The sequence below is a fragment of the Rhinolophus sinicus genome, linkage group LG09 (genome assembly GCF_036562045.2).
Source record: "Rhinolophus sinicus isolate RSC01 linkage group LG09, ASM3656204v1, whole genome shotgun sequence".
In the NCBI taxonomy this organism is placed as follows: Eukaryota; Metazoa; Chordata; class Mammalia; order Chiroptera; family Rhinolophidae; genus Rhinolophus; species Rhinolophus sinicus.
This window is the reverse complement of record NC_133758.1, coordinates 54,329,903-54,344,732: the sequence shown is the minus strand read 5'-3', so window position 1 is coordinate 54,344,732 and position 14,830 is coordinate 54,329,903. Positions and strand designations below refer to the sequence as shown.

General features: G+C 36.2%; 1 protein-coding gene across 2 annotated transcripts in view; it reads left to right on the top strand.

Annotated features, from left to right (window-relative positions):
• The window catches only part of PTPN2 (protein tyrosine phosphatase non-receptor type 2), a 90,747-nt gene that overhangs the window by 19,688 nt on the left and 56,229 nt on the right, over positions 1 to 14,830 (top strand). For both annotated transcript variants that reach the window (XM_019711366.2, XM_019711365.2), the window contains exon 2: positions 6,317 to 6,407. In XM_019711366.2, the coding sequence (XP_019566925.1) occupies positions 6,317 to 6,407 (91 nt within the window). The remainder of the gene's footprint in view (positions 1 to 6,316; positions 6,408 to 14,830) is intronic.

The following is a 14,830-nucleotide window of genomic DNA, read 5'->3' as shown; positions in this document are numbered from 1 at the left end:
TTATTCTTAGTTTTGATTTTGTGGGAAAATCATATAAAAATAAATTGGATTTTTAAAAATTTTGGTTAAATTATTTTTTTAAAACAAAGATCCTTCCCACTTAAATTTAACTTTAATTAAAGGTAAGAGTTGGTATTAGATTAGAACAGTGGTTCTCAACTGTGTGTTGGTGGGGGCATACTTGTTTTGGATTTTGCTGCCCAGGGACACTTGGCAATGCCTGAAGAGACTTGGTTGTCACAGCTGGGAGGAGGGACACTACTGACATCTAATGAGTAGAGGCCAGGGATGCTCCTGTTAAACATCCTGTGATGCACAGGACAGCCCCCACAACTAAGATATCAGTAGTGCTGAGGTGGAGAAACCTTGATTAGCAGGTTTTACTGCTGACTGGGAACATTCTTGATGTGATATTTAGGGCCTCTAGAAAACTGGGTCCTCTCTGCTATAGGAGGGGAATGTTTTAGCATCAGAACATCAGTAGAGGCTTATTTTGCCAAATATGGTAGAGCTAGGGAATAATTTAATGCCTGCTTCTCAAAGTGAAGAAACACCATGTATTTTATTGCTTACATAAAATGCTTGTAAAATTATTATTTTTTGTTGGGTATTCCTGAAAATCCGTCCTTAGTGTCAGATCTAGTTGTTGAGATTTGGCTATATTGTGTGAATTAGAGACCTGCATTTAGCTACATGGCAAAGAAAGTCAAGCAATATCTGACTTAACAAATAGGGGCTTATTTTCTCTTGTAATAATTCTGGAGATTGGAGTCTCCAGAGTTGTTAACTGTGGCTCCATGATGTCATGGATGACCTATTCTCCTCTATTTCTGCTTAGCCTTCCTTAGACTATGCTTTTTACCTTGTGGTCATAGGATAGCTCCTGCCCATTCCTATCCCTCACTCCCCACATCAAAACCTGTATTCTGGGCAGGCAAAAGTGAGGACACTGGTCAACTGAGCCAGCCCTTTCTATGAAAGCTTTCCTGCAGCCCAGCCCAGTGATTTCTGCTTTTTCCCATTGGCCAGAACTGTGTACCATGACCATTCTTAGCTGTCCAGGAGGCTGGGCAATACAGGTTTTCAGTTGGGCTTATTGTTCAGTCAGTAAATAAAATCAGAAACCTTTAGTGAGAAAGAATAGATATTGGAATAGGCAACTAATATGTACCTCTGGACCTGCTTTTAAAGTATTGGGTGTTCTCGTCTTTCTAAATGCACCGAAATTAGTGAAAGGTAAAGGAGAACAAATAATAACATTGGAGATTTGAGAGATCATACTTTGTAGAGTTATTTCGTTTTTGGTAATTAACCGAGTAAACAAAATGTTTCTTAACTCCAAGGACTTGGCTGTTTTAAGATGTTTTGTAAATTAAAATCTTCCCTACCCCTATACTTGGGCCCTACTCTATTTTAACTTATTTTTTCTTTGCAATATCAATTATTATTTGTTTCTTTAGGATAAAAATTGGAATCAGCAACTGACAGTGGACTTAAATGTGGAAAATAGGTGTATATGTATAATAGAAGTATTGAAGAAGGGCTGGTATGATGGAGGGAGTCATACCATCTTTGCCCATTGTTAATTTTTTTTAAATTGTAATTCTTTGTATATTCTGGATATTAATCTCTTATCAAGTATTTGATTTGCCACTATTTTTTCCCACCCCATGGGTCACACCAACCTTTTGATGTGATTTAAAAACTGTATGTTAGCATTAGGACTGATATTATACTGGTATTTATTAGTATTTTAGCTAGTTTATTTTAAAGTAATATATGAACGAAAGACTATATGAATATGTGGTTTAAAATTCAAATGGCACAAAAGGTCTCCAATAAAAAGCAATTAAAAGGACAAAAGGTTACTTTGGAAAGAATGAAAGAGGGGCAGGGATAGGGAAAAGCCTTTAACTGTATCTGATATGTTTTATTCTTTGCCTAAGAAAAGCGATTGGAAGCAGATATGCCAAAAGTGGTAATACATGTTTAATCCCACTAGTGGGAACATGGGTGTCACATTATGGATATTTTTCTGTTTGAAGTATTTCATAATTGAAATATTTTTTAGTTACATAAATTTCTATCCTTCTCTAGATGTCTGGTTCCCCCAGTCTTCATCCCCAGAAGTTAGTAATTTCTTGTCTCCTTCTATAATTACTCATTGTATTCTCAGGCATATTTATGTTTGAGTGGAGTTTCCCTCCCTCCCTGAAATGGGACATACTAAACATATCCTTTGTACCTTTTATTCACTAGGCAGTATATCTTTGAGATTGTTTCATATCTGTGTATTTTCATGGTTCCTATGTATTCCACTGCACTAGTGCATTATAACTCATATCACCAGTTCACTCCTGAAAGACATTTAGATTGTTGCCAATTTTTCACTATTATGCAGAGTGAACATCCTTGTGTATAAATCTTTGCACATAGGTATGTGACTATATGTGATTTAAATTTCTGGCAGTGAAATTGGTGGTCAAATTTATGATCTTACCAAATTGTTCTCGGAAAAAACATTGTGCCAATGTATATTCCCTCAGTAATGTATGAGTATCTGCACTCTCTCTCTCACCTACTTAGTGTTATCAGAATTTTTTATTCTTGTCAATCTGTTTTTTCTGCACTTGATGCAGAAGAACTGTCAACAGATGGTGCAGCCACTATGGAAAACAGTATGGATGGTCCTCAAAAAATTAAACATAGATCTACATTATGACCCAGCAATTCCACTCCTGGGTATTTGTCCAAAGAAATGCAACATTAATTCTAAAAAATATATGCACCCTTATATTTATTGCAGTGCTATTCACAATAGCCAAGATTTGGAAAAAACTGAAATGCCCATTAATAGGCGATTGGATAAAGAAACTGAGGTACATTTATACAATGGAGTATTACTTGGCCATAAAAAAGAATGAAATCTTACCATTTGCAATATGAATATGATGCTAAGTGAAATAAGTTAGACTGACAAAGACAAATACCGTATGATCTCACTTATATGTGGAATCTAAAGAACAGAATAAATGAGCAAACAAAACAGAAATAGACTCAGAGATATAGGGAAAAAACATGGATGGGAATAGGGGAGAAGATGAAGGGATTGGAAAGTACAAATTGGTAGTCAAAATATAGTCACGGGGATATGAAATACAGTATGGGGAATATAATCAATAATGTTGTAAGGATTATGTACTTATCAGGGGGTACTGGACTTATCAGGGATCACGTCATAGACTCTGTAGATGCCTGACCACTGCGCTATACACCTGAAGCTGAAGTAGAATAATATTGAATGTCATCTATAATTAAATATATGGTTTTTTTCCCACAGGATGTAAAGTAAAGCATAGGGAATATAGTCAATGGTATTGTAACAGCTATATACAATGTCAGAGGGGTAGTAGATTTGCAGGGGTTACCACTTTGTGAGGGGTGTAAATGTCTGTTACGTAGCTTTGTACACCTGAAACTAATAAAAGGTAATAAAATCTGTCAACAGAAAAATGTATGTGTTAATTACTTTAAATTAATATTTTTCTTTTATATCAGTTACCAATTTGCAGTATATTAAAATTACCTATACCTTGCAGTGTTTTAGCTCTACATAGAGTGTTTGAGGTTTTGCAAACAAATATAAGCCTAGACCTGAATTTTAATTTTACATATACTTTTTTTTTTTAATTTTTTATTGGGGAATATTGGGGAGCAGTGTGTTTTTCCAGGATCTATCAGCTCCAAGTCAAGTTGTTGTTTTCAGTCTAGTTGTGGAGGGCTGGCAACCTTGGTGTTATGAGCACTGCGCTGTAACCAACTGAGCCAACCAGCCACCCAACATATATAATTTATTATTTGACATTATAAAACGTTTAATGTGTGGAAATGGTTGAAGCTTTTTTCTCTTTTCAGCCGGTAACAATAATTTGTTATAATATGCTTTCATGGAAAAATATTTGAAACTGAAAGATACTATTTCTGACTTATATGATGAGGCTGGTGTAATTTTGATACTAAAACTGAATAAATTGTATGATAAAAAAATATTAGGGCCGTCCCGGTGGCTCAGGTGGTTGGAGCTCCGTGCTCCTAATGCCGAAGGCTGTCGGTTCAATTCCCACATGGGCCAGTGGGCTCTCAACCACAAGGTTGCCGGTTCCACTCCTCAACTACTGCAAGGGATGGTGGGCTCCACCCCCTGCAACTAAGATTGAACAGGGCACCTTGAGCTGAGTTGCCGCTGAGCTCCCAGATGTCTCAGTTGTTTGGAGCGTGTCCTCTCAACCACAAAGGTGCCGGTTCATCTCCCGCAGGGGATGGTGGGCTGCGCCCCCTGCAATTAACAACAGGCAAGTGGACCTGGAGCTGAGCTGCGCCCTCCACAACTCAGACTGAAAGGACAACTTGACTTGGAATAAGTCCTGGAAGTACACACTGTTCCCCAATAAAGTCCTGTTCCCCTTCCCCAATAAAATCTTTAAAAAAAAAAAAAATATCAGCAGTCAGTTCAACTTAAAAATACAGATGCACATATTTTAAATAAAATAGTGCTGGTACATCCAGACAATGAAATGTTATTCAGCCCTAAAAAGAAACAAGCTAATCAAACCATGAGAAGATGTGGAGAAACATTAAATGCATATTAGTAAGTGAAAATCTATTACTGTAATTCAACATATTACCAGATTAAAGGAGAAAAGCTATATGATCATCTCCATGAATGCAGGGGAAAACATTGAATGAAATTCAGTACCCATTCTTGATGAAAAATGTTTAGCAAACTAGAATTTTTTTTGTAAATTTGAAACTAGAAATTAAAGAGATATCTTGAACAGCGTATCTCCTAGAAAGCTAAAGCAGTATTACCTTTAATGGTTAAACTTTAGAAGCAGTTCTTTCAAAATCAGGGGAAAAAATATTTCTATTTGACATTGAATAGGAGGTCCTAGTCAGTGCAGTTAGATAAGGCAAAGAAATACAAGGTATGAATAAATAAGAAATATGAAGTATAAGGAAGAGACAGAAGTATCACTGCTGATACTGTAAACTTCACAGAATTATCACTGCTGATACTGAGAAGTTCAGAACCAGCTAAAAAATGTTCCAAAGGTCAGCAAGATTGCTGGATGTAACCTTAGCATTAAAAAGTCAACAGTAGCAATTGTTACATGTGTACAGTGTGTATTTCTGTTTGTGTATGGCAGATTGCATTTTCCAAAATGACTGTACCAACATGTTGCATCCCACTTGCTTTGCAAAATGTGAATGAGATTCCTCCCATTGAGAGGTAGTCTGTGTTACCTTCTCTTGCACCTTGGAAAGCCCAATGTTAAAAATATGAACTAGAAATTTACCATTCTGGGGCTGGTAAGGGTGGTGGCAGGCAAGACAGTGGGGAACCCACAGTAAGGGTGTTCAGTAAGAAATGAATAATTTATGCTTTATATCTGGTGCTTAACTTTTAAAATGCTTTTTCCTCATGTGGTAAATAGTATGAGCAAGAGCACAAATTAATTTTTGCTGTTAATGCATACTTTTTTGGGTTATGTTTCTGTTTTTACTTGAATTCTTAGAATTACATTTCATTTGGGAGAAAAAAACCTGGCCATATATACACCAAGTAGCTGAGTGCCTAGTCAGGGATCCCCTCACAGAATTTGTTCTCTGGTGGATTGGAATACAGAGAATTGGAATAAGGGTCCTAAAATGAGCATCAGGCCTACACTTGTTGCTAAATATTTATAACTCTAGAAATAAAATTTGAGGATATTTCTGGCCTCAAAATAAAATAAAAGTTATAGGGCATGAAGCTAAATAAGTAGGTTAAACTTTTTAGATAGAAACTCTAAAATATAGGTAGATATTATTAAGAGAATTTAGTCAGAAATTTCAGTATGATATAGTAGTTAATCTTAGGTACTCCATGGCATTAATTTTGTGTTACCTAAAGTGTTTAATGTTGCTTGTAGGTGTTGAATATAGAATGGCAGGCAATAAATATATCAAGAGCAGAGACTTTGGTTCCTGAAGGACTGAGCTCGATTCAGTCCTGGGGTCTGCTGCTTACTAGCGTTGTGACCTTTGTCAGATTGTTTAACCTCTTATAGCCTGTCATCCCTCACATATAAAATGGGGAAGGTAATCGTTCCCATTGGTGTGAGAATTGAATGAGATAAACTAGATAGTATGCTTTGCATAGTATTTGGCATATCATAAGTGCTCAATAAATGTTATTTTATACTGGCTGGGAAAATATCTGTTTTGCTATATAAAATTTAAGAAGAATATTGAAATATATTTTTGTTACTTTAAGGAAATTCGCAATGAGTCCCATGACTATCCTCATAGAGTGGCCAAGTTTCCAGAAAACAGAAATCGAAACAGATACAGAGATGTAAGCCCATGTAAGTACTTGTGGGTTTGTGTTCATATGTATGTTTGTTGGTTTATTTAAGGAGGCAGGATACAGTGAAAGAAAAGGTTTGGTGTCAGGGTTAATAAGTACAGTAATTTTTTTCATATTAACTTAATGTACATTCTTGAAAGAAAACTTTGAAGGCATAGAATAGTAGAAGGAAGGAAAACTGTCCATAATTATTTCATCCACACAGCCACCATTATTTTGATGTATTTCCTACCAATTTTTTGTATGTATAATTTTTCTTTTAAAATAATTGTAGTCACGTATGTGTGTATGTGTAGTCATATATATATATATATATATATATATATATATATATATACTTTCCACATTATTCCATAGCCTTTGTTAATATTACTTAAAATATTTATTGATGTATTGTTTGTTTTCCCCAAAATTACAAAAGTAGTATGTACTTATTGTAGAAAACTTCTAAAATATAGAAATGTGTAAAGGAAAAAAACCCCACGATTTAAAAACAAATAAAAATTTGGGGGTTTATATTCTTTTGATATTTTTTCTGTATAAGCATAAATTCAAAATTAGAATCTTGCACATACTAATTTGTAGCTCTTTTCCTACGTAGCAATACATTGTAAACATTTTCCTATCATAATCACTCTTTTTAATGGCACTAATAGTGCCTTTTGATATGCTATTCTTTTATGTAACAGTTCCTCTTTAGATTCCCATGTGTACACACACACACACACACACACACACACACACACAATTTTATGAATAATTGTAATATCAGGGCTTTTTAAATGTGTTCATCATTAGGTGATTTTATTTTCATTCTAATTGATACCACTTGTTCAGATATTAAATTGGGCTGTGTTACTACATAATGTTTCCCCATGTTTGATTTTAGTCGGCTAAACAGGTATTCTCTTTATGGCTGCTTGTTAATAGAAATTTTTTAAAAACTATTGAATCCTTTGCATTTTGATTTCTGCTCATTCGTGGTTTCTCCCTCTAGTTGATGAGGGTATCGTGCTAGATGCCAAGGCTTCTTGTATAGGCTGAATAATCTTAACTCTGCTCAAGGCCACAGACATACCTTTATAGACATTGTATTCCTTGTTAGGTGGGTGTGGATATACCACTGAAAATCTATCAATTACTAGGGAAAACGTGCATACTTTTATTTTTGTATGAACAGAATGGTTTTTATGTTGATCAAGTACATTGACATGAAGAGTGTATTGGCTGATTTTGGACAAATCAAATAAGAAGTAATTTCTTAGTGTTTATTATAAATTGCTTATTAAATGTTATGTTTCTTTTACTTTTTTCCTTGCCAACTAGAAGTGTTTGTAAAGATTAGTAGCTGGAAGAGAGTGGTTTTCCATTCTATTTCAGTTGTAGCACACTTGAAGATATGACAAACTTCCTCTGAAACCTGTGGCTCACTATGGCAATAGTTCTGGTATAAGTGTGTGTTTGGGGAATGGAGGTATGGGCAGTAGTTCTAACACTTAGGTACCCTTTCACTACCACCTCCACCCCCCAAATTTTTGGCTGAGAATCACTGAACTAGAGAGACTGATTCTCTAGTGTTTGCCATGAGTTTTGAAGACAATATTTTCCAATTGTACACCTTGCTTTGTTGCTTTTAATTAAAAAGAACAACTTTTTATTTTGATAATTCTAGATTTGCGTGTAGTTGTAAGAAATAATACTGAGATCTTGTATACCCTTCATCTGATTTCCCCCAGTGGTAACATCTTGCATAACTATAGTAAGGTACACAACCAGAAAATCGACATTGATACAATCTATCCAGTTTTACATGAACTCATTTATGGATGTGTTTAGTTCAGTGCAGTTATATCACATGTGTGATTTGTGTGATCGCCATCTCAGTCCGAGTATAGACCATTGGAATGGTTCCATCACAAGGTCCCTCCTACTATCCTTGAATGGCCACAGCCACCTTGCTCCTTTACTCTATCCCTCAGCCCCGTGTTGTGTTTAATTTTTACATATCTGTTGTAATTGCAATCATTGGTTGTGAATAGCTACATTTGCATCCCCTCATTAGTTTTATCAAATTGCTCTAAATGGAGGAATTTTTGAAATGGAACTGATGTATTTGTTGTCAGCTTCAGTCTAGGCTTAGTTATAGTTAAGTTCTGTTTACTGTGTGGCTGTATTTTTTAATTACCTCACAAATGATCTGGTTATTTCTGGCATTATGAACTTTTAGTTATTTTAGGAGTTGCTCATAATAAATAATTTTAAATTTTGTTGAATGGAGACAATTTTTTTAAACTTGGAAACATGAATTATGCCTGTAATAATTTTTTAAAAGGCCATGAACACAAATGTTTTCAGCTACTGTAAGAGTTACCTAAAGCCACACTTTATTTTCCTCTTCTCTGTATTCTTTGTAACAGAAATCAACACACTTTTAAATATAATTGTTTAACCGTTATAAAAATAACGGAAAGATTATTTGAGACTATGAAATCTATGTACAAGTAAGTCAGGCTTTTTAAAAAAACAAAACAGGCTTCTTTTATTTAAAACAAGGATAAGGTTTCTAGGCATCTTAAAATGAAAGTGCATTGTTAGGCTTATATTAAATTACTTTTCCAAAATGATGGCCATCACAGTCACCTAGAACATGTTTATTGTGCCCTCTAATTTACCCAATAAAGCTCTTGAGATTTTCATTCTCAGTTTGAAGAGTCTAAGAAAGGTATTCAGCATGTACATTCTTGACAACTGTTAACCACAGCTCAAGTTGCTATAGAAAATTTCAATACATTTCCTCAATTTCTTCCATGGCTAATTTTGTTTTTGATAATTATAGGAGAGAATGTTTTAAGGGAAGAGCCTTTCCCCCTTAGATGCTAGTGTAACATGTAAAATTTAATGGTACAAGGTTTCTTTTTGGGGTGGTAAAAATGTTCTAAAATTGGATTGTGGTGATGGTTGCATAACTCTGAATATACTAAAAACTATTGAATTGTATACTTTAAATGGGTGTGTTTTATGGATGTGAATTATATATCAATAAAATTGTTAAAATTAAAAAAAATTGGAACTGAGACATTTGCAACTTAAATTTCTCTCAAATATATGTCAGTAAAACTCTTGTGATTTTTCTTCTAAGTGTTAAACTTATATAACTGACAGCCTGTTGTTTATCTCCAGTTGAAGGCTGCAAGGAGACCTCTGTCCATGTTCTACATATCAACCTTGATTCATACTCATTAGCTCGGGCTCTTCTTCCTGTATGCCTTCTCAGGAAGAGAGCCGTTCACCTTGTGTCAGTACCTGGTATTAGGAAAAGGTGTTTCTTCCTTGGAGGAGATGCTGCTGTGTGCCTTCTTTTGCCACCTGGCCTCCCCTGCTGCCTTTATTCCACAGGGTCCCCTGGAGCTACACTGCTGTGAGCGTGCCAGGCAGTGAGTGAATCCTCTCCCCACCTCTTTGTCCTAGTTGAAGCCTGACTCTCCCCTGAGTAAAATGTCTTTCTATTTTCTCAGGTGGAGGCTGCTCATTACTATTTCCCATGTAACCAGAGCGTTCGTAGTCTAAGCCATTATTCTTCAATTTACAAATTACAATGATTTCCTCTAAGGCTGAGGCTGTCCAGACACATCACATTACCACTCTTGGATCTATCCTTTCCCAACTTCATAGTCAGTCCCTGTCTTGCAGCCCCTTCTCACATGTTTGCTGTAGGCTTGAGTGCTGAGGATGTTATTCACTACCTTTCTCTTTGCCCTCCTCTTCCCTCAATACGTTCTTCGTCTTGGGTGATGTCATGTCTCTGGGAGAGAACCACATGATGCTAGATCTCAAGACCTCTTCAGCTCTCATCCTTCAGTGAGTTTCAACCCAGAAATCTTAAATGCTACTACTTTGAGGGCTACTTTCTATCTTTCCAGATCTTTGACTTCATTAAGATCTTTAGGTCTTTGACTTTTGCATTTATTGTAGTACATTCCTTCCCTACTCTCATTATTTAATAACTTTCTTACATTCTTACATATTAAAAAAGTAATCTCTGTGGATCTTTAATTCTATCCCCCTTGTGAAACCCCAACCCTGGAATAGTCATTCAACTTCTCTAACCTTTGGGTTACGGTGTGTGTGCCTTGGGTAGCTCCTGTATTAGCTGGGCTTGGTGTTGCCTTGCTGTCCTACATACATACCTTTACTAATCCCACTGCCATTCTATTCTGGTTCTTCCCTGAGTAAACCCCCTCTCATTCCCCATCCTCTCCCTCTCACCACTCTCATACTGTGATGTTGCCTTCAATTCTGCAGGAAAAAAATTTATATTAGAAAATAACTCTTCAACTTCATGTTCTACCACCTGGAAACTTATTTCTGTTTGCACTCATCTTTTCCTGAAGTCCCAGGAGAAAAGCCTTCCCTCCTTCATCCTAGCTTTGTATCCTGATTCCTCATTCGTCCTCATGGACCTTACTGTCCGCTATCACCACTCTTTGTGTCTTCAACCTCTTTTCTCTAGTAACTCTTTTCCTGTACTATATAAATGTGCTCCAATATTTTTCTATCTCAACCCTCAGATCTCACCTCCGTCCCTACATACCCTGTCACCTATACAGACACATGCACTTGCATGGCATGCACATACACATGTACACAGAATCTTAAAAGAATACACCGAACGATTTGTCCTTCTGTCCTTATCACCTGTGGATTCTTCAGCCCATGATTCCACCCCAACCTCCCCACTGGAACTTTTATTCTAAGGTACTATTGGGTTACTAGTTTTCAAATGAAATGAGGGACTCTTCGTTGGTTTCTTATCCCTCTGACTTTTGACGTTGTTAACAATTTCTCCCTTTCTTAGCTGTATTTTTCCTAATTTTGCTGCTATTGCTTCTGTGGCTGATCACCCATTCTCAGAGCTTCTCTTCCTCAGTCTGCCTTTGTCTTCTTCAGGGTCTGTCAGTCTCCCTCTCCTTCTCTTTCCAAGATTTGTGTGAATGATCTCATCTTCTATGCATTCAGTTACCATCTCTCTGCTTGTGACCCTAAATCTCATCTGCAGCCTAGGTCTTCTTAGCTATAGACCCATTTATGCAAGTCACCCATCTTTGTCTGGGTGTCCTACAGCCACCTCAGACTCACTATGTGTAGACACTGAGCTAGCATTCCTTTCCCACATAATCCATTGATTCCAACCCTAAAACCTACTCTTGTCACATTATTCCCCATGGTTCCATTATTCACGCATTTGCTACAGCTGGAAACTCAGACTTCTCTCTCCTTCAGCTCCCATGTCTAGTTAGTAACTAAGTAATTATAATTCTATTTCCACAATATATTTGACATCTGTTCTATACTCTGTTCATACTGCCTTGGTTCAGGCCCATACTACTTTCCTGGGTGATTACAATAGCCTTTTGACTAGTGTTCGTGTCCCACTTCAGTAGTATTCTATTCCCACTTCAATCTATTCCAGCATAATCTTTGTATAATGCACTCCCCTCTCCAATAGTGCTCCACAAGTTTTATGAAGAGTTAAAGTTTTTTAGCATTATCGTACATAGCCTTTTTGGAACTGACCCTTTACACACCTTTCAAGTTTTTCTAGCCATTTTCCTATAAATTAATTCATTTTGGTAAAACTGAATCACTTGGAGTTCTCCCAGTGTCTTGAATATGTCATTCCCTTTTTGGAATACTCTTCCTCTGACTTACTTCAATCAAAGCCCTCTTCCTCCAAATATCATCTCAGCCACCACTTTCCCATGGGTGTTATTCTCACACAGTAGAGGTGGTCATGGAAGTGGTCCAGACTCTCTTTCACTAAATCCAAATGGGCCCAGGAATGTGTATTTTTAAAAGCTCTCATGATGTACCTTTCCTGATGGAGAGTCATTATATCACTTTAAAATGTATTTCTGTACATAGTATTTTTAGTTGTTGGTTTGGTTCAGAAAACATGTATTGAAAACCAGCTACATGTATGACAGTAGGCTATGCCCTGAGAATACCATAAATATATGCACTCTGCCCTTTAAAAAGTTACAGCAAAGTGGAGGGGATACATACTACCTACTGTGTTGTATAAACATGAGATATGACACTGTTTTGGAGCTAAGAGGCACTTAGCTCTGCCTAAAACATTAGGAATGGCTTTTAAGAGGATAAATGGTAGCCAGCTAGGTAGATAAAGGGGAACCAAAAAGGAATTGTTTTTTCAAATTCAGAGTCCCTGATATTTTCTACACATAGATTCAGTAGGTTTGGAAATCTATATTTTTAAAGTGTTTTTCATGATTCTTACATACATAACTTGACACCAGTCCTTAGACTGACATATAGAAACTGACAGTTTACATAGCGCATCCCTTACTGCTACAAAACAGAGAGATTCTCAGTAAACATACTTTTTAAATAAGTTGCTAGGTATGGAGGAAATAAGACTTCCAGGCTTCTTCTGCCCTCCCCCTCCTAAAAAAAAACCAAAATACTCAGCAGATGGCAAAGCTATTCTGATTACAAATGCCAGTATCAGCTCTGAGATTTTATTCACCTAATAAAATAGCTTCAAGCTATATTAAGCAAAAATAAATAGAATTGTTAGAAGAAATTGACAAATCCATATCTGTGGACTTCTTAGTAAGACAAAATATTAGTAAAGAAATAGAAGATTTGAACCACACAATTAAGCTTAATGTAATAATAAAAATACACAGATCTTTATATCCAACATTAGAGAACCCACATTCTTTTAGGATTTCCTGGAATATTTATAAAAATCGGACCATCAACTAGACTGTAAAGTAAATCCTAACAATTTAAGAATTGCTGTCTTATAGGCCATGTTCTTTTACTGTATACAATTAAATTACAGATCGCTACCGTGTTTCCCCGAAAATAAGACTGAATCTTATATTAATTTTTGCTCCAAAAGATGCGTTAGTGCTGATTGTCCGGCTAGGTCTTATTTTCGGGGAAACACGATATTTACACATGTTAGAATAGATGCTATTTTATTATAAATTACTTTCCATTTTTCTTTGCTATTTCAGTTGGGGCATTATTGATGTTCAAAAAATTATAGTTTATCTCTAAATAGTAGGGGTATTAAAGATATCATTAAGTTTCCCCTGCTCTCTCCCTCAATAATTTCAATCTACAAGTCCTTGGTGTTTCGGTCCCACATGTGGAAGGCATGTAAGTAAGTGTGGTGTCCTAGAAGGAGGGGCCTGTGTTTGAAGAGTCAAGGAAAGCTAGAGTGAACCCTGTGATGTTGGAGTGGAATTAGTGTATTAGCATGTGAACACATGGTTTTCAGTGAATATAGTTGTACAGATACATAGAGATAATAGGTGTGTGTATATACATATATTTCTTTGCCCTGACCACTGAGAGTCTTGTGAACGATGACAGCCTAATAGCATTGTGCATACCTAGCTTTTGATATACAAATTGTATTCTTCACTAAAGAAAACAGGCCTCCTTGGAAAAATGGCTGATTCCAGGGTTGTGGCAAGGAAAATATAAGAATAGTTTGGAATGTCTTGTAGTCCCAGAAAGTAAGGACATACTCAAGAAATGATGAGGACATGTCAGAATGACAGCGAAACCAGCTTGAAGCCCACTGGCCAAATCTGGGGTTAATTTGAGCCTTGAAATAAATGACTATAACCTACTGAATAAAATAGGAATCCATAAGTTTATACTGATATAAAGAAACAAATTAAATGGGGAGATAGAAAAAGATACACCTTAGTGTAGGATGGCAACTAATCCATGTTGAAATAGATATTAAATTTGGTGTGTGAGAATTTGATGAGAAACAAGATTCTTACATAGTCTTAAAGTGTCCCCTCTACAAAATGCTTACCAAATACAAGATGGGAATAGTAACTGCACAGTGGAGAAGTCTGGCAGACACCAACTTTAAACAAGTGATGATGACCAATAATACAATATACCACATTGAAATCCAGAACCACCCCATAGATGCGCTGAGCACAGAGCATCTCTCTGCTGAACCTGCCAAAAGTGTACAGTGAATGAGTATTCATGGGGAAATATCAGGCAATCAAAGGGATTGTCACTCTATAATCTTTAAAATGTTATAAAAACCATTCCCAGGAAAGACTAAAGAATGGTTTCAGGTTGAAGGAGACTAAAGAAATATGACATCTAAATACAACATGTGATCCCATATTGCATCCTTTTGTTTAAAGGACATCTAGGTTAGTAAAGCATCACTGTTAATTTTATGATTCTTTTTTTATTAGTTTCAGGTATACAAAGCAACGTAATAGACATTTAAACCCCTCATAAAGTGATAACCCACTCCCCTCAAGCTTTTACAATACCATCGACTATCTTCCCTATGTTGTACTCCACATCCCGTGACTATATATACCTATATATTTAGTTATAGTTGAC